We start from the raw sequence: 24,082 nt of genomic DNA, 5'->3' as shown, positions 1-24,082 counted from the left end.
TCTAACTTCAATGTTAAGAAATATTACCCCAAGTCATTCTCCTCCCTGGCCACACTATTGGAGGAACGCCAGGCTAAGGATGGCAGTGAAGCTTATTCGCCCCGGTACCTGGTATGTACGAGAGTTGATGTGGAATCTTTCATGTCCATGAAGCCTCAGTTTTTTGTGGAGCATTTGGAGGACAAGTTTGGGAGGTGGAGGGCTTGTCCAAAATGCGCTCTGGGTCAGTTTTGATAGAAACAGCATCCTCTGCCCAGTCAAGGGCATTACTCACTTGTGGCAGGTTGGGGATGTTTCTGTTAGCATTGCATCTCGTGAGAGCTTAAATATGGTCCAGGGTATTATATTCCACAGGGACCTTCTTTTGCAGTCTGATGATGAGCTGTGCGCCAATTTAGAGTGACGAGGTGCTCATTTCACCGGCGCGTCCTTCAGGGTCTGAGGGATAACCAGGTTGCCACCCAGTGCCTTCATCTTGGCCTTCAAGGGTGACATATCACCCGAGAAGGTCAAGGTGATGGTCTACCGCTGTGATGTCAAGCCATATATCCCTCCCCTGATGCGGAGCTTTAAGTGCTATAAGTTCAACCATATGTCTTCCTGCTGTACTTCCAGCTCCACCTGTCAAGATTGTGGACGTCCATTACATCCCCGTACTCCATGCACCCCGCCTCCCATCTGTGTCAACTGCAGAGAGCATCATTCACCTTGCTCGCCAGACTGCAGGATTTTACAGAAAGACAGGAAAATCATGTAATATAAGACCCTTGACCGACTGACCTACACTGAGGCTAAGAGGAAATTTGAGCGCCTACATCCTGTGGCTGCCGCTACGAGAACAGTTCTCGCCCAATCAGTTCCTCGAATTCCTGTCACCTCTCATAACCGGGAGACTACACTTGGGGCACCTGATGGTGGGAGGCACTTCCCTCCCTGTTGCTCGCGCCACCACCTGCTATGGGAGCAACAAACCCCCCCCCCCCCCCCCCCCCCCCAACCATTGTTGATTTGTCCCCCACTTCTGAGTCAGATAAGCACAAGTCTTCTTTGGCTCCTCTCGCTAGATAGGGGTCCCTTGGGTCACTCCCTTCCCAGGTTTCTGCTAGTGGGAAAGATGGACACCTGCCAGCGGCTGAAGAGCCCAAAAGCAGGTGTTCGTAGGGCTTCACACTCATCCTCAGTCCTGGAGACTGATTCAGTGAAGTCCTCCCAGCCAGGGAAACCCAAGGAAAAGTGCAAGAAATCGAAAAAGAAGACCCCCAAGAACAAGGAACTTGCAGTGGTACCCACACCACCACTACCTACAAGCTCTGCGTCTGAGGATGGGGTGGAGATTCTGGCATCCGCTGAGGGCCAGGATCTCATGGGACCCTCAGACACAATGGACATAGACTGCTCAGGCAAAGTCGGTGGCAGCAGGTGACCCTGAGGCGTAAACTGCCTCATTGAATGCCTTCCCAGTCTTATGATGTCATCATCCTCCAGCGGAATTGCAGCAGTTTTTTCCACCGCCTGGCTGAGCTACGGCAACTGTTAAGCTTTACACCCCGCTTTCTGCATTGCCCTTCAGGAAACCTTGTTCCCGGCAATGCGGATCTCGGTTCTCTGTGGCTATAAGGGATATTATAGGAACCTTAGCGACTATAATAGTGTGTCAGGTGGAGTTTGCATTTATGTCCTAAAGTCAATGTGTAGTGAACCTGTACCCCTTCAAACCCCTCTTGAAGCTGTGTCTGTCAGCATATGGACGATGCAGGAAATAACTGCCTGCAACGTATATCTTACTCCAGATGGTGCAATACCCCTGAATGTATTAGCAGCACTGATTGATCAACTCCCTAAACCTTTCCTACTTTAGGGATATTTTAACGCCCGTAATCCCTTGTGGGGGTGACACTGTGCTTACTGGCCGAGGAAAAGGTGAAATTTTACTGTCTCAGTTCGACCTCTGCCACTTAAATACTGGGGTCACCACACATTTAATTGTGACTCGAGGTAGTTACTCAGTGATTGATTTATCAATTTGCAGCCCAGGACTTATCCCATCTGTCCACTGGAGAGCGCATGTCGACCCTGTGTGGTAGTGACCACTTCCCATCTTCCTGTCACTGCCCTACCGTCAGGCCCACGGACGCCTGCCAGATGGGCTTTAAACAAGCCAGACTGGGAAACTTTCGCCTCTGATGTCACCGTTGACTCCGCCCCACATGGTAACATTGATGTGATGGTTGAGCAGATGACTACCACAGTCGTTTCTGTGGCAGAAAACTCGATCCCTCACTCTTTAGGGTGCTCCTGATGGAAGACAGGCCGTTTGTGGTTGCCGGAAGTCACTGAGGCAATTACAGTGTCGACGAGCTTTACAGGACATAAGTGACACCTTTCCTAGAGCATCTGATAGCCTTTGAGTGGCTCCATGCCATGTATGCCAGCTTATAAAACAATGGAAACAGTTGTGTTGGGAGAGGTAGGTGTTGACCATTGGGTGCCATACATCACCTTCCCAAATCTGGACAAAGATCAAACATCTTTTTGGATACCAGACCCCTACAGGTGTCCCTGGCATTACCATCAATGGCATGATATGTACCGATGCAAACACAATTGCCGAGCACTTCACTGATCACTATGCTCGAGCCTCTGTGTCGGAGACATACCCCCCAACCTTTCACAGCCATAGACAGTGGATGGAAAGGAAAGTCCTCTTGTTCACTACACGCCACAGTGAACCCTATAACACCCCATTTACAGAGTGGGAGCACCTCAGTGCACTTGCACATTGTCCCGACACAGCTCCTGGGCCAGACCGGATCCGCAGTCAGATGATTGAACATCTCTGGTCTGACTAAAAGCGCCATCTCTTTGTTGTCTTCAACCAGATATGGTGCAATGGTGTCTTTCCATTGCAATGTTGGGAGAGCACCATCATTCCAGTGCTCAAACCCAGCAAAAACCGTTCTGTCAGCCTCACCAATGTTGTTTGTAAGCTGCTAGATTGTATGGTGTGTTGGCAGTTAGGTTGGGTCCTGGAGTCATGTGGCCTACTGGCTCCACGTCAGGGCAGCTTCTGCCAGGGTCGCACTACCACTGATAATCTTGTGTCCCTGGAGTCTGCCACCCGAACAGCCTTTTCTAGATGCCAACACCTTGTTGCCATCTTTTTTGATCTACGCAAAGCGTATGACACACATTCATAGTTCTCCTGATCATCTGAACTACCGTCTCCTTTTTCCACCCACAGCAGTTCATCTCCCGCATTGCGGCCCAGGTCAGGGTTAAAGATTGCGGTTCACATGCAATGCCTTCTGTCCGAACTGGAGTCTTTCCCTTTACCACCTCCCATCCAGGTCCATCCACATACATCTAGGCTGCAGATTCGTCTGGACCTTTCACATGACCCTAAGGACTCAGTTACTCCTGCTGCTCTCCGCTGTCACTTCCTCTTGATTCTTGATATGTTCCGGGCCTCTGAAGTGGTTTACACTGACGGCTCGATGGCTGATGGTCATGGTGGCTTCGCCTACATCCACAGAGACCATTTTGAGCAGTATTCCTTGCCCAATGGCTGCAGTGTATTCACTGCAGAGCTGGTGGCCATCTCTTGTGCACTTCAGTATATCCGTTCATATCCTGGGGAATCATTTCTTCTGTGTACAGACTCCTTGACCAGCCTACAAGCTATCGACCAGTGCTACCCTCACCATACTTTTGTAGCGTCCATCCAGTAGTCCATCTATGCCCTGGACTGGTCCCGTCATTCAGTGGTGTTTATGCGGAGCCCAGGACACATCGGCATCCCAGGCAATGAACTTGCTGACAGGCTGGCCAAACAGGCTATGTGGAAAACTGCTTCTGGAGATTGGCACCTCTGAACCTGACGTGTGTTCTGACTTATGCCGTAGGGTTTTTCGGCTTTGGGAGACGGAATGGCATAACAGTATATACAACAAACCGTCATTAATGAGACTACGAATGTGTGGAAGTCTTCCGTGCTTGCCTCTCAGATGAAATCAGTTGTCCTCTGCAGGCTCTGCATTTGCCACTCTTGGGCAACCCCGCAGTTACCTCTTGCACCAGTGAAGACCCGCCTGAGTGTCGGTGTGGTTTCCGGTTGACAGTGGCCCATATTCTGGTGCACTGTCCCACTTTGACTGTCCAGTGACGAAATCTTGGGTTATCAGACTTGTTGTCGCTAATTTTATCTGACAACGGCTCATCGGCTGATTTAGTTTTACGTTTTATTCGTGAGGGTGGGTTTTACCATTTGATCTAAGTTTTAGCACATGTCCTTTGTCCCTCGGTGTCCTCCATCCTAGTGCTTGTAGTGCTTCTTCATCCCGTTTCTTGCGTTTATATGGTTTTCTCGACCCATTTTGTCCATTTACATGTTTGTTGCCCTTCATCGTTCTTGTGATTTTTCCGTTCATTTCCGTTTTGAGTTGTCAGTCCCGTTTGTTTTATTCTTACACTTGTGGCATTGTTTTATTCGGAACAAGGGACTGATGACCTCGTAGTTTGGTCCCTTTACCCCCTCTTTTAATCCAACCAACCAACCAACCAATACCTAGATGTAACATTTCATAGGGATATGGTATGGAATGATTACATAGCCTCAGTTGTGGTTAAAGCAGGTTGTAGACTTCGGTTAATTGGTAGAATATTGGGAAGTGCAATCAGTCTATAAAGGAGACTGCTTACAAATCAACTTTTTGACTGATTCTAGAATATTGATCAAGTGTGTGGGACCTGTACCATGGAGGATATTTAATGTATATACAGAAGGGCAGCACGAATGGTCACTGGTTTGTTTAATTCATTGGAGACTGCCACAGAGATACTGAAAAAAAACAACTGAACTGGAAGACTCTTGAAGATAGACATAAATTATCCTGAGAAAGTCTATTAACGAAGTTTCAAGAATCGGTTTTAAATGATTACACTAGGAATATACTAAAACCCCCTATGTATCACTCACATAGGGATCTTGAGGATAAGATTAGAATAATTTCTGCACATACAGAGGCATTCAATCAGTTGTTCTTCCTGCGCTCCATATGTGAATGGAACTGGAAGAAATCCTAATAACTGGTACAGTGGGACATACCCTATGCCATGCACCTCACGGTGGTTTCCAGAGTGTAGACGTAGATGAAGAAATAGACTCATATCCTGCAGAAAAGCCTGTCTTGGATGGCAGACAGCTAAAATGCAGAGCAAAATAATTACTTAAGAGACAAGTAATTGATTTATTGAAATAGTTAGTTTGATGAGGGAGGAACTTGGAAGAATTGGTTCAAAATTTCAGGGAGCACAGGGTCCAAGGAAGAGCAGTGACAACATTGCAGCATAATGTAAATAAGCTAAGAAGGAGTAATTAGAAACATGGGAGAAAAAGTTTCCCTGTGTGCAATTTAAGGGAAAAAAGGAGATATGGAGTGAGAGAATGGAATAAGTTTCTGGAATATGTGAAAAATGGACTAATTTTGATGACTGCCATCTTGTAATGTTCCATTGTTCCCTTCTACTGTCAGTCACATCGCTAGCAATATTTGACAAGAATGGCTTTGCCAATTATCTTCAAATTTATATTTATGTCATATGTAAGTGGTGATAGGTACGAGTTGGTTACTACTAATTAAGAGCTTGGTAGTGGTTGTGACATAGCCGTGTTTCTATCTGAATGTAAAATGATTCATCTGACATCATTCTGATAAATCATAAAAATGATCCATGGAACACAAAGCTAACTAACAAAATATTACACTTCAATATATACTTTCAAATAATTGTATGGAGATTGCAAGTTTTCTGTAATGTTTAATGGAACTTGCATACATATGTGGTTACATTGTAATTACTGTACCATGAACTGAGATTTGATAAGTCAAAAAACTTGGTGTTAAATGTCCAGAAACCGGTAATGAAGCTGCAATTCTCAGAGATAGGTGTTTCCACAGATAGTGGAAGGGAAGTGTCAGCATACATTTGAACCATTTAGTTAATGAAGTAGTACTTCTCTTGAGATATGATTTTACAAAAATGAGCCCTGCAGCAAGACAACTTGCTCATATAGCTTAAGACACAGCACCTTATCTTGTGAGATAGTGGTTAGCAGAGTAGGATCAGGTCCATGTGGGTGATTAATGGCTGTTGATTTGTTATACTAGCATATCTGAGTGTCACTTTTAGGTGGTTTTCCATTCATTTAGGCAATGTGTGCTGATTCCCAATTTCCACATCAGAAAATATAATACACAAGCAGTTAAAATACAATAACACATAGAATGAAGTTTACACATTTCACTGACAAATTGCAGAGCTTCCCTCCCTTAGGTTAACTAATGACTCTAGTGTCAGGAAGAGCACTTGATCACAAAATAAAATATAAAAGTGTGTGGGTGCGGGGGATGGGGGTGGGGTTTGATTCCTTGCATAATAATGACGTCATGTTTATAATCTGTTTATCTGTTTCAGCTTAGTTGGAAATGAAGAAGAAATTCTATTAATGCTAGCAAATCATGGGCCTCTTATTGTTGCAATTAATGCCCTAAATTGGCAGAATTACTTAGGTGGAATTATTCAGTTTCATTGTGATGGCAGTCCTGTGCACATAAACCATGCAGTGCAGATAGTGGGATATGATAAATCTTCTGCTGTGCCACATTATATTCTTCGAAATTCTTGGGGGCCAGATTTTGGTGATAAAGGATATTTGTATATTGCTATTGGTGAAAATCTTTGTGGTGAGTAATTTATATGCATATAACATTAAATTGTTACCCTTCAAAGAAAAGTTTTTGGTTTTTGTATTGTCATTTTGTACCTGACTATTGGACAGAATAGATATTCTGTGTATCTTTAGATACATATAAACTTAGCTTAGCATATTGCACTAAATACATTTTTCATTTTTTCAGGATTAGCAACGGAAGTTTCATCACTAGATGTATTATGAACATCCTCCTGAGATACGCTTCACATTGTTCTCTTCCATGTCATAAAAGAAAAAAAAAAGGAATTTTTTAGATTTCTAGAGTAAATGTGAGCTGTAAGATACTATATTTTAGATGATTTTACAGTAGGAGACAATAGCATAGTGCAGATAAATGAGGATTCTGTTTTGTTTGTTTTATGAGCAGAGCATTTAACTTTTATCTTATTGTAAAAGTGCTCTACACAGAACACATGGGCAGCATGCAATCCGTCCAGTACTTTTACGTATAACATTTAAAACCTAGGGCATCTTTTATTCCATAGAATAAGGCTGTATGACCTTTTTGTGGTGCCCGTGTTACCATGACTGGGTGAATGTGTAATGAATAATGTGTCCACTGCTGATGATAATATTTTAATTTTTTAGCATAAATTTTGAAAGAAAAGTGTAGTTAGCAACATCCAGCACAGAATTTTTTACTTGGCTTCTCATGTGATTCAGATTTTCGTGTGCAAACACATGGAAAAGTATTCAATCCATTTTATAAGGGTTTTTTTTTTATCTTGGGAGTCAAGTGCGGAGAATCCTGAATGTGTTAATTGTTTTCAGTAACACTAAATGGATAATCAGATAGTTCTGATATAACATGGGTAATGTGCTGCCCAAAGTGCCATATAAAAGGAATATTTTAAATATCTAGTATTTTTTAAATTTTATAGCATCTAAATAAAAACATTTCTACATGTTATATTAGCAGATATTTTAAAATAATGTGCTGCATATTTTCAGACTGTAAAATGTGTTGAAAGAAGACTGTTACTTGTGTACAAGAGTCATATAACTTCAGCTTGTAGATTGTGCATATAATATTTCTAACATTTGGAAACAATGATCTATGCAGCATCGCCGGGTTGTCCGTAATCCACTTAGTTTTTAGCCGAAGTTTAGGAAATGTGATTTCATAAAACTGAAACTTTGGCATCATTTGATACCTTTTTGTGTACCATTTTCAGACAGTGGAATGGCAATGAGAACAGCTTGTGTGAGGCATTAAGTGAAGTTTCATCTGTTTGTGGATTAGAAAACTTTATTAGTTGTTATTATTGCTAGAGTTTTTGTTTTTTATGGATACAGTTTGTAAATAATCTTTTTATAATATTTCAAATTCATTTCAGTTTATTTGTTGTTACTTAGAGATCTACCATTCACTCTAAGAACTTGTTTATAATATCGAAGAAGAAACAGTGCAAATACACCAGTCATTTTTATGAAGCAGGCTAGTGGGAAATAAGTATTTTTTATCTGTTGTCTGTCAAGCCATTCATACCCAGCTTACTGGAATGCAAAATAAAACAATATTAGTAAAACAATATGACATTCATAATAATGGCTGATGTGTTTCTTGTGTGTCTGATAGTGTAAGATTTGATGTAATATAAAACCTTCCTCATAAACGTGGAACGGAGTGTTTACCTGACACAAGTTTATGTAACTCAGTGTCACCAGGAGAGTGTAAATAAAAATTTATGATGTCCCCCTCTCAGCAATATATTGCAAACAAGTGAGTTTGCTTGTTTCAGAACAAGGTTATATTTGTACAGATTAAATAATGTGCTTTAGGTATAGTTGGTTTAAGGCCATTTGTTGTCAGTAGCAGGTGTTTTGATTGCTGAATGAACAATTATTGTTATGCTTCTGACTGTGGGACACTTTTTTAGTATTAAATTGTGATACTTGGCTTCTCAACCAAAATTGGTGCTTTTGACAATTGTGTTGTGGCATTATCAGTCTTTCCTTTGAGTCATGTACAAATTCCAAAATTGAAGGAGTCACACAAGAGTTTTAAGGAAATGGAAGTGTGTGAATTCATGTACAAGATAATAGAAAGTATATGTTAGTGAATCTCCATATGTGGAACACAGTGCATCTTTCACAAAATAAAAGGGTCAGATAAATATTGTACATTTTGTTCAACGTCTTGATTGATCTTGCATGGAAACAACAATTAGAATATGTTCAGAGTCATCCTGTAACTGGGGGAGAGATTAATGTAAAGTTGTCCTCAATCAGAAGGTTGGTGGTTCAAGACTGCAGTGTTGTACTAAGCATGGTCCTCCTGAAAGCAGGGTGCCTTGCTTTCTTCCAACCTACAAAATGACTTATCCGGCCATTTTTATGGAATTTACTTAACAGGAGAGTAGATACATCACAGCCTGTTGAATTTTTTCATCCATCTTTACATGTAAAATGCCATACATTTTAACATCTCAGTTTCATTTGCTTTGTTAAATCAATTCTGGTCTGCTAAAATTAGCTTGTGAACATGGAAGATTCAGAAATAGCACAGCATGGTCAGTTTAGTAACGAGTTATAATGTGTGCTTGTATAATTTTTGTGAAAGGAATGTCATTCATAACTGTAAAAATTGAAGCACATAGTTTTTCACTACTGTCATTAAAATGAAGGAGTAGATGTTGTCTCAAAGTGTCTTGCACTTAGACCTAGCTTGCAGTCTCTCTCTCTCTCTCTCTCTCTCTCTCTCTCTCTCTCTCTCTCTCTCTCTCTCTTTCTCCAGAGATGTTTTCTTTCTGTGAGTGTGTCTAGTGTTCCAGGTTTGCAACATATCACATCTTTTATAATGAAAATCAGAAATCACTTCTTAAGTATCACCCATTTTTCATTATCTCCAGATGCTACTTAAGCTTCTTTAATATTCTTAATTTTTGTCACTAAACTAAATCTGCTCTCTAATCACTCCAGAACGGTAAAGAAATGAGTGTTTGTGTTGTTGTGAAGTCTACAGAATAATAAAAGTAAGATATGTGCATTTGGGTGAAGAGCATCGATACTGAAATAGTTTTTAACTGAGCTGGCAGTAGCGTCAAAAGACAGGGTTGTTTCAGGTATAATGCAAGCTCTCTTTCTGGTATTGTGTGGGAACCTATACTAGGTAACAGGAGGGAGAGGGGGGGGGGGGGAAGGGAGGGACCAGGCTCAGATTTCTACATGCTACCCATTTCTCAGACTTGGCAGGATGCGTATAAAGAATAGTTCCTATCATAAAAACAGCTGGTAATACTGTCATAGATCCTTGATGTTGTGTAGTCATGTACTGTCCTCCATGAAATAACCAAAGGTCTCTGGAAAAATGTTACATTGGGTTGAGGATGTCGATGTTCGTGAATTCACTTACCCCAATAAATGCTTCATCAGAGAAAGAGATTATTTCAGGATCAGCTTCTCCATCATGCACAGACTACAGTAGCCAGTTGCATTGCTATTGTCAAGCAGGGATATCTGAATCAGTCAAAGCAGTACTGTTTCTTTCTAAAGCTTCAGTTCAAGTTTGTGAAAAGCGTCAGTTCAAGTTTGTGAACTGCTTTTGAGCAAATGCTGAGATGCCAGTCTGAAGTGCTGTGTTTCGCAACAGTTTTCTTGGGCCTCTCTCCATGGCTGTTCTTAACTGGTCTAGTTTTGCTAGAGCAAAGAATCGACATGCCAAAGTTTGATGAATGGTGACGATTGAAGCATGTCCTCTGTCCCCCCGCCCCACACTCATCCCTTATTTCTTCATGCATATTGCCCATTCCCAAACATAGTACCTACTTGTGCCATATGCGAAATACACGGTACTAAAAGTGCTATCTTCCACAAGGTAAGAGGGGAAGGCAGTGGACAGTAATCAATAATAGAGATAGTAAATCTCCACTTTTTCAGCAAGCATTGTTCTGGGGCCATTTTTTTTATTTGGCACAAAGTTTCAACTTCTTTCTTTGACTTTAGTGATTAACTAGAACCCAAAAACAATGTAATGAACTGCCAACACCCCCACCCCATCCCCACTTCTCTTTCCCTTTTCTCTCTGCTGTTTGATTTGTAAAATGCTTTACCTATAGTAGAAATTCTAATCAACAAATGCTCATGACTTTCAAAAAAATACTGTTAAACATTCCCGAAATTTTTTGTGAAAAAGTGGTTTTAGTGAGAACTGTACCTCCATCATGAAACATATTTTGAAATGGATTTTTTTCACAAAAAGAAACGTCACTTTCTCTGCCTTCCCCAGTGATGAGCTAGTATAACATTTTATTTTTCAGGCGGAAGAGCTCACTGTAAATGCACAGCATTTTTGATGAGTGTCTCTCATCATACTGTGTGTCACGTTTTTGATGACCTCATCTGGCCGAAATTAGAGAAATTCATGTTGCATAACATTTTAATTTCAATATCATTTGTTTATACATATGAGATTGGAATTTTGGCTGATACACGACTGCAGAACTTTTCTGAAAACTTTGTATGCGACATGAAAAATAAGTATTCTTGGAAAGACTCCATTATTTTACGAGGATTGAAGAACACATTATATTGAATAGAGCATAAGGGGCCTATCCATCTATTCTATTATTTTTTTGCATTTTTATTTGTTTTTTGACCACCTATTTCAGAACTGGCTGAATTTTTTTCTTTACTGAAGGTTATTGCTGTTCTGACAACCTCTGTTAAAGTGTGGGTTTAAATTTCCTCTATTTTTGGAAAAAGTAAGAGAAAATTTGATGGTGTGCATTTTATGACTAGCATTTCCTTCGCTGCTCTTTCTGTGCCTTACATGTTTGGGCTTAATATATGTGTGTAAGGAATTAAAAATGTTACAGCATGAGACAATTTTAGCAGAGACAAAAGTACAGCATTTAGGCTGCCTGGGGAGAGTGTTTATCTTTTGTTTTTGTTTGTGTTGATGAGATGCCAGATTCAGAGAGGAAATTTTCTCTCAGTTAGTGAAAAAGTAAGTTAAGAACAACATTGTGGTAATGACCATCAATCTTCTGACACTACTATGAACAGAATATGAAGATTTGTGAGAATTATTTTTTCTGCTAATTATGTCAATTTACAACAATTGTTTACATATGTATGCTAAAGTCCTTTATTGCTGACATAATATGAGGAGGAGTAACATACTAGTATAGCTTATAGCCAAAGCCAGTTTATAACAGATCTAGTACTTTACTTTCCGGCTTTTTCAGTTGCACTGTGATCTACAGAACACAGAGATTGAGTGTGAGTGAGTTGCATTATCAAAAGTGAATTTAAGCAATAATATGATTTGATGAACTACTCTTTCACCTGCTACTGGTAAAGAAATTTAATTTCAGAAAGATGCTGATGACTTCTTTTGTGAGGCTTTCATTATGTTAAACAGTTTTCCAAAACAAATATATTGTGGAATGAGAATGTCATTTCCTTTTTGTTACTAGACAGTGCTTCTTTGTGTGCAAAACACCTAAGAGCAATGGAAGGTAACTAGTAATTTACCAGTTCTGTGATACTTCTCAGGAAAACAACATAAACATCAATAAGTCATATTAGGACGTGTTTAAGTGTGAAAGATGGCAAAGTATTTTTAGTATTTTTTATGGGTGTGAAACTAAACCATGTCAATGTTGTTGTTGCATAAAGTACTTACTTTTGTTAATTAGCTGTATCCTACTCCTGAAAGGGCCATTTTTTGATAATTTAGTATTGAATTTTGTGGAATGATGTTTCCTGTAACTTTTATCAATATGTGTTAATATTTTGTACGTTTCATAATATAATAGTTTGTACATGTGAAATTATTTATTTATTGTCTAACATTAACAGTCTGTATCAGCTGTCTATTTTGTAAAATATGAAATATGTAAATTATAAACAATCATTTACAAAATAAAATTTTAGATCAAAGTTAATGCAAAATCTGTGACTTCCTTAGATACATGCTATCAGATATTGGAAAATCAGTGATGCAGAATGCTTCATGTAGGACAGTTGTAGTCTGAGGGAAGGATATGAATATAGAAAGGTATATAAATTTTTTTGGGCAGTTGTGAAGTGGTAGATATAACAGTTCCATTTGATTGTGTATCCTGCAACAATAATTTTTTCTGTTTGAGGAATCAAGTTTTTTTGCTGTGCCCTTATTCATACATTACTTGTTGTGATGTAGGGTATTGTTTTTGCTGATACATCCTGCTTGAGTTAAAGGTCATCTAGAAGGCTGCTGTTTTGTACAGAAAAATAAGATGATAACCCAACTTAAGCTTATGAGAAGATAGACTATTACTCACCATATAGCGGAAGTGTTGAGTTACAGACAGGAACAACAAAAAGATAGTAAACAAAGTAAGCTTTTGGTCAAAAAGGCTTCTTCTGAATTAGACAACATACACAAATGTAACGCATACACAGACAACCACAGTCTCAGGCTGCTGAAGCCAGTCTCCGAGCAGCAGCGTGTGATGAGAGAAGCAGTCCAGTTGGTGTGGGTAAGGAGGAGGCTGGGGGGGGGGGGGGGGGGGCTGGAGGGACAGTGAGGTAGGAGTGGGGGTAGGAGTGGGGGAAGGTAAAGTGCTGCTTGTGATAGCATACTGGGATGAGTTGGAAAGAGGGTAGGGCAGCCAGCTACAGTCAGGAGGCCTGGGGGAAGGGGGGGGGGGGGGGGGGGAGGCATGGAATAGGAGAGAAGTAAAAAGATTGTTGGTCCGATTGGTCGGCTAGTGGAATAGAAAGCTGTGCATGCTGGGGTGGGAACAGGAAACGGAATAGGTGAGTGTATCACAATAATTAATGAAGGTTGAGGCCAGGAGGGTTATGGGAACATAGGATGTATTGCTGGGATAGTTCCCAGCAGCACAGTTCAGAAAAGATGGTGTTGGTAGAAATCATCCAGATGGTACAGGTGGTGAAGCAGTTATTAAAATGAAGAATCTCGTGTTGGGTAGTGTGCTCAGCAACAGGGTGGTCCAGCTGTTTCTTGACCACAGTTTGTCTGTGACTATGCGTGTGGGAAAGAAGCTTGTTGGTTGTCATGCGTGCATAGAGTGAAGCACAATGGTTGAAGTTTACCTTGTTGATCACGTGACTGGTTTCACAGGTGGGAACTCTCCCTGCTACATATCCTAGGTCCCCACAGCCCTCCTGGCCTCAATATTAGTCAGTAATTGTCCTTCACCCACCTATCCTCTTCGCTGTTCCCTCTACATAGACTTCTGTTTCACAAGTGCACCCACAATTGCTTTACTTTTCTCCTATTCAGCCTGCCCCCCCCCCCCCCCACCCTCCAAATCGAACTTCGTCTTATCTCACGACTGCACCTAGCTGCCCTAACCTCTCTCCACCTCATCCCTGTATGCTCTCACAAGCAGCATTTTATTGTACCCCATGCTACCCTGTTATCTGTCCCCCTCCCTTCCCCAGCCTCCTCCTTATCCCCACCACCCAGACTGCTTCTCCCATCGTGCTCTGCTGCTCGCAGTCCAGCCTCAGCAGCCAGACACAGTGGTCACGTGTGTGTGTGTGTGTGTGTGTGTGTGTGTGTGTGTGTGTGTGTGTGTGTGTGTGTGTGTGTGTGAGAGAGAGAGAGAGAGAGAGAGAGAGAGAGAGAGATATTCGGATGAAGGCCTTTTTATCTGAAAGCTTACTTGTTTGACAATCTGTGTGTTGTGCCTATCTGTGCTTATGATGAGTAGCAATCTATCCTTTTCATAATTTTGTCATTATTCCATCCTGGGTTTTCCATTGTTTGAACTTCATATTTCTTGCTAGCCAATACACTACTGTAAAAAGTGTGTTAAAGAGTCCCATTTGTTTTAACTTCCATGTCTAGTATAGAGTACCACTGTCCTGTTAGGTCGTGTTCCCGTCCATTATGTTCTGGCTACCAACAAGGTCTGAAGAGCTGGCAGTGAGTTTTCACTGTTGAAATAATTTAATGTGCTCTACTGCAGCAACAGTACTAGATTACCTTTCAGGACGAAGGTGTGATCTTTGTAACAGTACGTTATTCTATCAGTTGCTGTAAAGATATAAAATGAAGCTGTATTTTGCATTAAATGTTTGTTTTGTATATATTGTACTGAACTCTGCCTACTTCATTAATAATTACCAACACAACAGAAGATGATGTGACAGTTCCAAAGTTCACAAGGATATCTTTTTTCCATTCACTGTTTGAGGACCCAAACATACAAATAACATTTTTTTGGACTATCTTGACTACTGAAGGAGACGGTATACATTCAGGTCACGTTTGATAAATAGAAAAAATTCTTTGTTTTGTGTTTCAGCTCTTATTGTGTAATTATGACTAATTACATAATATTTACAGCTGACTGTATGCAGACCACAAAAAATATAAAAACAAAACAAAACAAAAAAATATGCAAGACCTCTTTCACCTATTTATCATAATACCGACTTAGAATGTTTTTAAACATTTTTTTTGTTCTTTGATTTGTTTGTAGCATTTTCAAAGCAGAGAAAACATTCATCAAAAATTAAAAACAGTGTGTACAATGTGAGTGTGTGATCCTCATGACTAATAACTTGAGGAACATATCATACAGTTACTGTTTAGTGTTCTTATTCCAGTTTGATTTGTCGGAGGAAATACTTATTTGTTTTACTATGAAATAATAACTAAACTAATTGAACACAATTCTTTTGAGACATGAAATAATGAAGTTCTTATTTCTATAACATGTGTAAGTAAAACTGCATTTACTTCAAACAGAAAATGACAGTGTTAAATTCTCTGCATTAAATGCAGTTAGCCATAAAACAAACATTAAATTCAAACTTTGACAAGAATGTGGTGACATTTCCCACAAAAGATCAGGAATTGTCACTGTAAATATACAGCATTCCAATTCTGTAGATTACATAACACTACACAGAAAATATCAAATTTGCAATAATCCTACACACACTGCCGATGAGAGTAACATTACAACATTTTTTTATAGTCCATGAAGAGAAGTTACCAAAATTTTGTTATGTTGAGATGTTTATAAGCAAGTTGGGCATTTTGAAAAAGCAAAATAATAATAAGTATTTATGTTATTCTTGCTAGTAACCATTGTCTAACTGTAGAACAAAAGTTATTTAACTTGGAGCATACTCTTTTTGTGTCTGGAACATTAATGCGTAGTTGCAACTATGAAATATGTATAAGTTCACTTCTTTTGTTTGTATTTTTGATATAAAATGTTGATTAGTTAATACGTCTTTGTGTTTACTTTCAAAGTATACCCATTTATCATTTACAGTTCCTTCTATATGTATTACAATAAAATGTTTCCAACAGCTGCATATCACATGTGCTGTATATTACATTATAGTGGATGACACTGTGGAACGTACTTTTAGTGTAGGAAACTGAAAAGTCTTTGGGATGTAGTTATTCTTCAGCATATAAAATCTTCCGATTTTCAACTTTGTTGGTGTATTTACTATCTAAGTAACTTGGTAAGTGGGAAAATTATCAGTGTTGCGTATTCAGATAACTGAGTGAACTACTCACATGGCTATTAAAATGTTGTCCGGTGTGTAATGTTTATCTCTGTTTACTTCTCATCTCCTAATTGGCACAAAAACATAATAAAGTAATAGTCTGGTAGAATCTTAAAATTGATAATAATTGTGAAATGTACTCTAGTGCTTAAGAGAGCAAAACATAATTTACAAAATATGAAACACAGTGACTCTAATAACATAGGAAACTTAGAAGAGCTAATCTATTCTTTAACAAAGTGATGCAGGTACGCACAAATACAGTATTACCCTTATAGCATTTGAAACTCACTCTTGGATATATTGATCAGTTACACAATAAAACATTTTTTTCTTATATTTTCTTGAAGTGATAAAGCCAAGAAGAATTTTGTCATTTAAAAAATGTACACCATTTTCAGAACAAAATAGGCTGTATCTGTAAGTTAGCCTGGTGGAAATGCTATTTTGTGCAGTTGTGACACTTCATACATCATGAACACCATAAATACATTTTGGTTATACAGGAAATTGTATTACAAATGGTAATCATAAAGAAGCTTCTGCAAATTGTTTATTGAATATATTCAAATCTTCACCATCAATATAATCTTCTTTTTCATGCTGCTGGCGTTCTAAGGAAACGGATAACTTGCTTTTCATGTGTCTTGTAAGTGGTGGTATATAGGCTCGAGGTATAAGAAATGTAGACAGATTGAATAGATCCAGGAAGACCTTGTAGCGATCACTGTTGAGAGAACAGAAAGAGGATAATCCTTAAAAAGGAAACACAACATTGTAATTATTTTAGCAAAAAGATAATGTTCATCTCTTTTACGTAAGATATTTAGAAGCTGCTCATGTGCCCTTTTACCATTTAATTAGTAGTAATTTATAGTAGTTGGAAAGTTCATTATCTGCAATCTCTTAATCATTGGCCTAGATCTTAAAATTGTTCTTTGTTTGGAACTGTTGCAGTGAAAACATATAATTTTAGTCTGGGACTGAGATAAATTATATTTATTGTTATTAGCTCTATAACTATTTTCTTCACTTTTTCAAATAGCTATGGTAAATTAATAGAGGGACAGATACATTCCTCTGCATAACTGTCAATGTGTGTCACGCTTCAGCACTGAAAAAGTTATTAATCAGGTATTAAAAGCAGACATTTGGTAATCATTATCATGTTCTTCAAGTAATCACCAAATTATGATCTGTGCAGAGATTTTGTATCTTTTCTTAATTTTATGCAGAAGTTAATACTATTTTTTCTGTCCTTTTCTTCACTGTTGGCCAAAATTGTACTGTTCCTGTTATGAGAATTTAATTCAGGTCCCATTGTTTATAGCCATTGCTAACAAAGCTTATAAAGCTGTTTCATTTGGAATCTTAATACATTTGCATGTTATTTAATGTATCATTTCTGTTAATGAATAACTTTCCTTGTTTCACAACTCGTAAGGGTACAAGGATGAATGGTGATATGCAACAGTTTAAATTCGTCATTTTTTATAGTACGTTCTTTTCTAAGCATGATCAAGATCTATAATACACCTGTAGTCATTTTCCCCAAGACAACCATGTGGTTTATTATGGTGAGTACGTTAAAGAGGTACAAAACATGGTGGGTAATGGTTTACTTTGAATTTGGCAATTGTTCTACCGTTGGGTGTATGTTTAGATGTCACCACTTCACGTTCACATAAGATGAAGAAGGAAGGTGTAAAAAGTTAAACACAGGTCCATTGTTGTAATAGATCAATTGACACTAATAAAGAACATAATATGTTGTTGGTTTTGAATCCTGACCTTGCAGTTTTAATCGTCCAGGAAGTTTCAATAAAGAACTCACACGTTTTACAGTAAGGTTTACATCACGTTCCTACCTTGCACACTAGTTCTTTACTCATTATGTTGTTTGAGTGCATCAGACTTAAAGTAATGACTCCCAAATACTCATGAGCAATTGAAATGAAGACTCTTACATAGTGGTGTAGCAACCTCTTTTGCTGCAGTTATGATGGTAGTGCATCTTGCTGTGGACTCCAGGCAATTCTAAACACATTATCGTGTTATCCTGATCCACAATCACTCAACCTCTGCACACAAGTCTTGGACATAGATTGTACTTGGATCCAAGGCATGGTATCCTGAGTAGTGTCGGATTAGCCATGTAGCAGAGTTAGCAGATGTTATGGGGCCCCATGTCTGGGTGTAAAAAAAACTGTCAAGTTAGATGTGAGTTACATTCTGCTTACCATCCAGTGGAAAGATGGTCATCTCCATATCTACAGCAACAATTTTTGCTCATTCCTAAAAGTGAGTGTTGGCCTCACCATAGATTCTCTGCAAAACTTGCAGCGGAATTTCCTAATGTTAACCGAGCTAGTCAGTATAATCCAATCAATTAGAATCTGGTTCTGTTGCTCACAGATAAGTAAGTAATTAATGGATACCATTATTTATTTTTATAAATCTGCTATTACAGTTGTTCATTGCTTCAACAGTGCACTTACTTTTCATACAGTACTTTTGATATAAGTTGTTTAGAGTGAAGGTTGCTTTCTTGTTGCTGAACTATATGTAATGTGGTGTCATTTTGCAATTCCTGTGTTTCTTTTCTGTCATTGTTTCCTTGCCTGTTGCTGTGGGCTAATGGTACAATACTACAGATTAATAACAGCAGAAGTTTTAAAAAAAGTAGGTTGTTTGTGCACCATATACAGCATGTAGGTATGAACTGTCACTGTTTGATCTGATTAAAATGTTAGCATTGTAATTCAGTTACTTCCAAATATAGTAAAGATTTCCTTGCCACTGAGACACCAGGGGTGGGACTGACCTTTTGAAACCACCCATACAGTGGTGTAGGATTGGGTGCCAGGTTTCACACTGCGCAGCTGTCCACCCTGGTGGAACCTTGTTTGTGAAAATGTGACGAAAATAATTTCTCTTGAGACACTAAACCATTAAAAATTACACTAGTTTACCCAGCAGCTTTGTACCACGATGGTTAAGGCTGTAGACTTGTGAACTAAAGGTCGCATGTTGAATACTTATAGTGTGCTATTTTTTTTCAGTCTGTATGAAAGTGATTGAGGTTCTTATTTTTATTTGCTTAATTTGGTCTTACATTCTGATTCTTGATTGTCTCATTTCAGTCATTGTAATAACTTGATTATTTTGCATAAATTTAATGAAGTGAATTTCCATAAAAAACTGTGATTGCAATAAGGTAGTGTTTATATTTTCTCAAGGTGGGAAAAGAATTTGTTTTAAATGTCCAAGAAAATGTGCATATTGCTTTTGGGACCAATGCATGACAAATGTACAATCTGTACTCTCACTTCTCACGACTGCCAGTCTGTGTGATTGAAGGGTAGGCGTGTTCAATTTAATTTCATATTCATTACTGCAAATAAGTACCACATATGAGCATGAATGTCTTTATACAATGAGCTTTTATAAAACTTTGTAACTTCTGCATGGCATTTTTACCATAGCAGATGATTGTCACAAAATTTACGTTGTAAGCCCTGATGCAACAGCTTTCTTCCTGCAGGTGAGTCTGGTTGTAAGTCATGCGTGATGTCATTATGATGTGTACACACTATATCGACGACGACAGAGACTGTGTATTGACTTTTGTGATCATTTGAGACTCTAAACTGTGGTAGTCATTTTTCAGACAAATTAAAGCAGCAGCTCATTATATCTTCAATTAGTATATTCATAGCAATTTTGGAAGCTATTGATGTCTCTTATTTTCTTTGGAAATGTGAACCTGCAACTTTTTTTTTCCAATGTAAAAATTGTTGTCAAGTAGTAGCATGGTATGGCGTCCATGTTAAACATGACACATGTAGGGAATTAGGTACTTTCAGAAATGATTCAGTTGTTAAAATTAAAGACTGAAATGACTAATGCCAAAGCTTCATTTGACAAATACCCTCCATATTGTCAACCAATTACACATATTGGTGTCTGATGTTGTTGTAGTAGTTTGTTGGTAATTATTATTGAATCTGACCTTCAAACACCCTTCTGAGATTTTCAGTCTCACCAAGGAGAAAGTCAGGTCAAAATCTGAATTATTTGCCATGAGGTATCAGGGAAATTATTGGTCACATCTAATACTAAACTTCTCATTTCATTCCTGTGAACATGATAGCTATGGCATTTTCACTGAAGATAAGTGATAAAAGAGCTTTTTTCTCAAATAACATATTCAAGTGACTGTACTGAGCTGACAATATATGAAAATCATTCTTTATATCAGTTAAATGCAGAGTTCTGCTAAGATTATCCATCTGACACTTTCAACACTTTTAAAATTTGCAATAATACTTTGATTGCAGTTTACAAATGGTGATGAATACTGAATTGAAGAATTCAATATAATAGAAGGAAACATTCCACGTGGGAAAAATTATATATAAAAACAAAGATGAGGTGACTTACCGAACGAAAGCGCTGGCAGGTCGATAGACACACAAACAAACACAAACATACACACAAAATTCAAGCTTTCGCAACAAACTGTTGCCTCATCAGGAAAGAGGGAAGGAGAGGGGAAGACAAAAGGAAGTGGGTTTTAAGGGAGAGGGTAAGGAGTCATTCCAATCCCGGGAGCGGAAAGACTTACCTTAGGGGGAAAAAAGGACAGGTATACACTCGCACACACGCACATATCCATCCACACATACAGACACAAGCTTGTGTCTGTATGTGTGGATGGATATGTGCGTGTGTGCGAGTGTATACCTGTCCTTTTTTCCCCCTAAGGTAAGTCTTTCCGCTCCCGGGATTGGAATGACTCCTTACCCTCTCCCTTAAAACCCACTTCCTTTCGTCTTCCCCTCTCCTTCCCTCTTTCCTGATGAGGCAACAGTTTGTTGCGAAAGCTTGAATTTTGTGTGTATGTTTGTGTTTGTTTGTGTGTCTATCGACCTGCCAGCGCTTTCGTTCGGTAAGTCACCTCATCTTTGTTTTTATATAGAATTGAAGAATTCTGTATACGTTGACTTTCGAGTAAAATGGGGTGAAGATATTAAACTATCTGGAAAATAATTTATGGCATGCTGTAGCATTCTACGTCTAAGAGCAGAGCATTGTGTTTCATGTGTCAGGCAGACTACTTTGCTTACATTGTCTTAGTCATGCCATACGTTTTTAGGGTTGTGATGAGTAATGGGATGAGTATGGTGGTGGCGAGGTCTTGGTGTAGGACTGCATCTTGTTGGATTGGTGTAAGAAGTTTCACATTTTCATTGTGGCTGGAGGAATACTGTTTATATGCAGAGAGGTGAAACTTCCTGATAGGTTAAAACTGTGTGCTGGAGTGGGACTCGAACCTGGAACCCTTAGCCTTTTGTGGAAAAATTCTCTATAACTGAGCTACTTGACCATGACTCGGGCATATTCAGGTGCAAAGCTAATCTTCAGTGTCTATTTGCTGTGGGCATAAGCCATTTTCTGTTGAACAAAATATAGCGCGCTAAGACGGCAGAATCACGTAAACAACTCCGCGAGCGAGCTGCGCGGTGAAGACGTAAAAAAGACATCCGTGCCGCTAGCGTGCCGAAAGACGACTGACTGTGTGTCCAACAGAGCTACCCAAGCGTGACTCACGACCTGCCGTCACAGCTTTACTTCCACCAGTATCTCATCTCCTACCTTCCAAACTTCACAGAAGTGCTCTTGCATATGTTTCGTGTCAGTAAACACTGTGCTGCAGGGTGAAAAGTCATTTTGGAAACAATCCTGCAGGTTGTGGCTTAGCCATGTCTCTAAAAACATCCTTTCTTCCAGGAGTGCTAGTCCTGCAGTCGCATAAGAGAACTTGTATGAAGTTTGGACTGTAAGAGATGAAGTACTGATGGAAATAAAGGTGTGAGGATGGGTTGTGACTAATGCTGGGATAAATCAGCTGGTAGAGAATTTGCCTGCAAAAGGGAAAGGTTCCAAGTTTGAGTTGCAGTCCAGTACACAGTTTTAATATCCCAGGAAGTTTCCTAGCAGTGCACATTGCACTGCAGAGCGAAAATTCATTCTGGATATAGAGAGATATAACAACATAGTTAACATTTTTCAAAGCTGCAGCTGCTCTTGACTTCCACTTCATGGATGATAACATCAGCCTTCTTCACAATGATCTCATGGATGAATTTCCAGGAGGTGAAGATATCCAGGTGGTGAAGATATCACTGTCCAGCAAGGCTTTTCGAAATACACACTGAGGTCATTCATGTAATATATTTAGAGATAATTACAGCCTGTCAGCCACCAACAAGCACTCTTTCAGACTAGATCTTTCTCAGGAATGGGAGTATCCCACATGGCTTGCCAACCAGATGTCACCGCACACTCTTTTAATCATTTTATTTTACGTATTTTACTTTAACTTTTATATATTTCTACAGCTTCAGAGCCTTTATATTAGGCATCCTGAATAGTGCTGTATGTTAACTGTCGTGATTAAGCTGAATTTTGGTTGTAACTTTACATCATCTTGTTCAGGAAATATGATCTCATGTTTTTAGGACGCTTAACTTCACAACACTAACAACACTAGTTGTCTCATCATAGTACTTCAGTCCCATGACAATAATCCCGGTTTTTTAAAATTGCACTAATGTGGCCCTTGTACAGTTAGGAGCTTCCAACAGCTTTCGTCCTATGATTCTTTTCTTTTGGTATCTCTTCATTAAATTTTTTTCTGTCTTGTTTATTTATCATAAACTTCTGTAGCACGGCATTTCAAATGCTCCAATTTTCCCATGGCAAATGTTTCATTTCCGTAAACTGCCCCGTTACAGTAGTTTATTTCAAAAACATCTCCCTTAATGGCACTATGTGGCACCTCCTTCCCTTCAGCCATAGCCATCATTTGCAGGCTTGTTTCTCAGATAGTATAATGTTTTCTGTTTTTTTATATAACTATGTTGATTTCTTCATTACACTTGTCTTGGTTTTGTTTGTCCTTAATCTAAACTCTGTGTTGAGAAGGCTGTCCTGATAATCATAAGGTATATGCACATCATACGTTGGACAACAAAAGCTGCATTTGATAATTGTAAATAAATGTATCAATGAATGTTGTGTAGAAACTGTCGGTTCACAGCATGTTAGATTCTCAAAGTATTTACAAAATTCTTTGGTTGAAGCTCTAGAAGATAACTGCAGAAGGTACCCTTTCTCATGATTCTCCTCTCCTTTATCATTACTTACGAATTAGTAACAGACACAGGTAAAAACAGAAATAGCAGGTTCTTAACTAGTCTGTAGTATGGGCTTGAATGAACTGTTTCATTGTACCTGCATTGTACCTTTTTCTCTCTCATCTGATCAAGGCCACTCACATGCTTGACACACTGTCTCATTTACCCCTTCTTTCTATCACTTGTGGTACAGCTCTGTAGTTATCAAGGAACAAAATCCTTTCATCTATAATTGTTGCACGTTCGTGTGACTTTTGCTCTAGCAGTTTTGACTGTAATGCTTATATTTACTGTTAGTGCAGTTTTCATTGGTACTTTCTGTTGTGACAGTGCCACGACATTTAACAGTGCCGCCACGACAGTACGCGCAAATGGCGATAGAGGCGCTCCGCAACTCGGCTGAGCGCAGGAGCGCCACCTAGCTACGAACGGCGCCGGCCGCATGTCACGGCACGGCAATCGAATAAGAGATACTGAGTTGTTGTCATGTAACGAGCTATTGTTTCTAAGTGAGTGTGTTTGAATATCCACGCAATTATTGGTGATTAAAGGTTATAACACTTTTTGGCGACGAGGATGGGATATTTTCACTGCATTGTGGATTTGTGTGTTCGTG

General features: G+C 39.1%; 2 protein-coding genes across 2 annotated transcripts in view; one reads left to right on the top strand and one right to left on the bottom strand.

Moving 5' to 3' along the window:
• LOC124804926 (cathepsin O-like) overlaps positions 1 to 7,003 on the top strand; it is an 86,061-nt gene extending 79,058 nt beyond the window's left edge. The window contains exons 6-7 of the mRNA XM_047265301.1: positions 6,475 to 6,743; positions 6,918 to 7,003. Of these exons, the coding sequence (XP_047121257.1) occupies positions 6,475 to 6,743; positions 6,918 to 6,955 (307 nt within the window). The 3' untranslated portion in view covers positions 6,956 to 7,003. The remainder of the gene's footprint in view (positions 1 to 6,474; positions 6,744 to 6,917) is intronic.
• Positions 7,004 to 15,453: 8,450 nt separating this feature from the next.
• The window catches only part of LOC124804754 (tryptophan 2,3-dioxygenase), a 406,660-nt gene continuing 398,031 nt past the window's right edge, over positions 15,454 to 24,082 (bottom strand). The window contains exon 9 of the mRNA XM_047265061.1: positions 15,454 to 16,991. Within this exon, the coding sequence (XP_047121017.1) occupies positions 16,793 to 16,991 (199 nt within the window). The 3' untranslated portion in view covers positions 15,454 to 16,792. The remainder of the gene's footprint in view (positions 16,992 to 24,082) is intronic.

The sequence above is a fragment of the Schistocerca piceifrons genome, chromosome 7, assembly GCF_021461385.2.
Source record: "Schistocerca piceifrons isolate TAMUIC-IGC-003096 chromosome 7, iqSchPice1.1, whole genome shotgun sequence".
Classification (NCBI taxonomy): Eukaryota; Metazoa; Arthropoda; class Insecta; order Orthoptera; family Acrididae; genus Schistocerca; species Schistocerca piceifrons.
The sequence above is the reverse complement of the archived record's forward strand: the minus strand, read 5'-3'. Positions and strand labels throughout refer to the sequence as shown.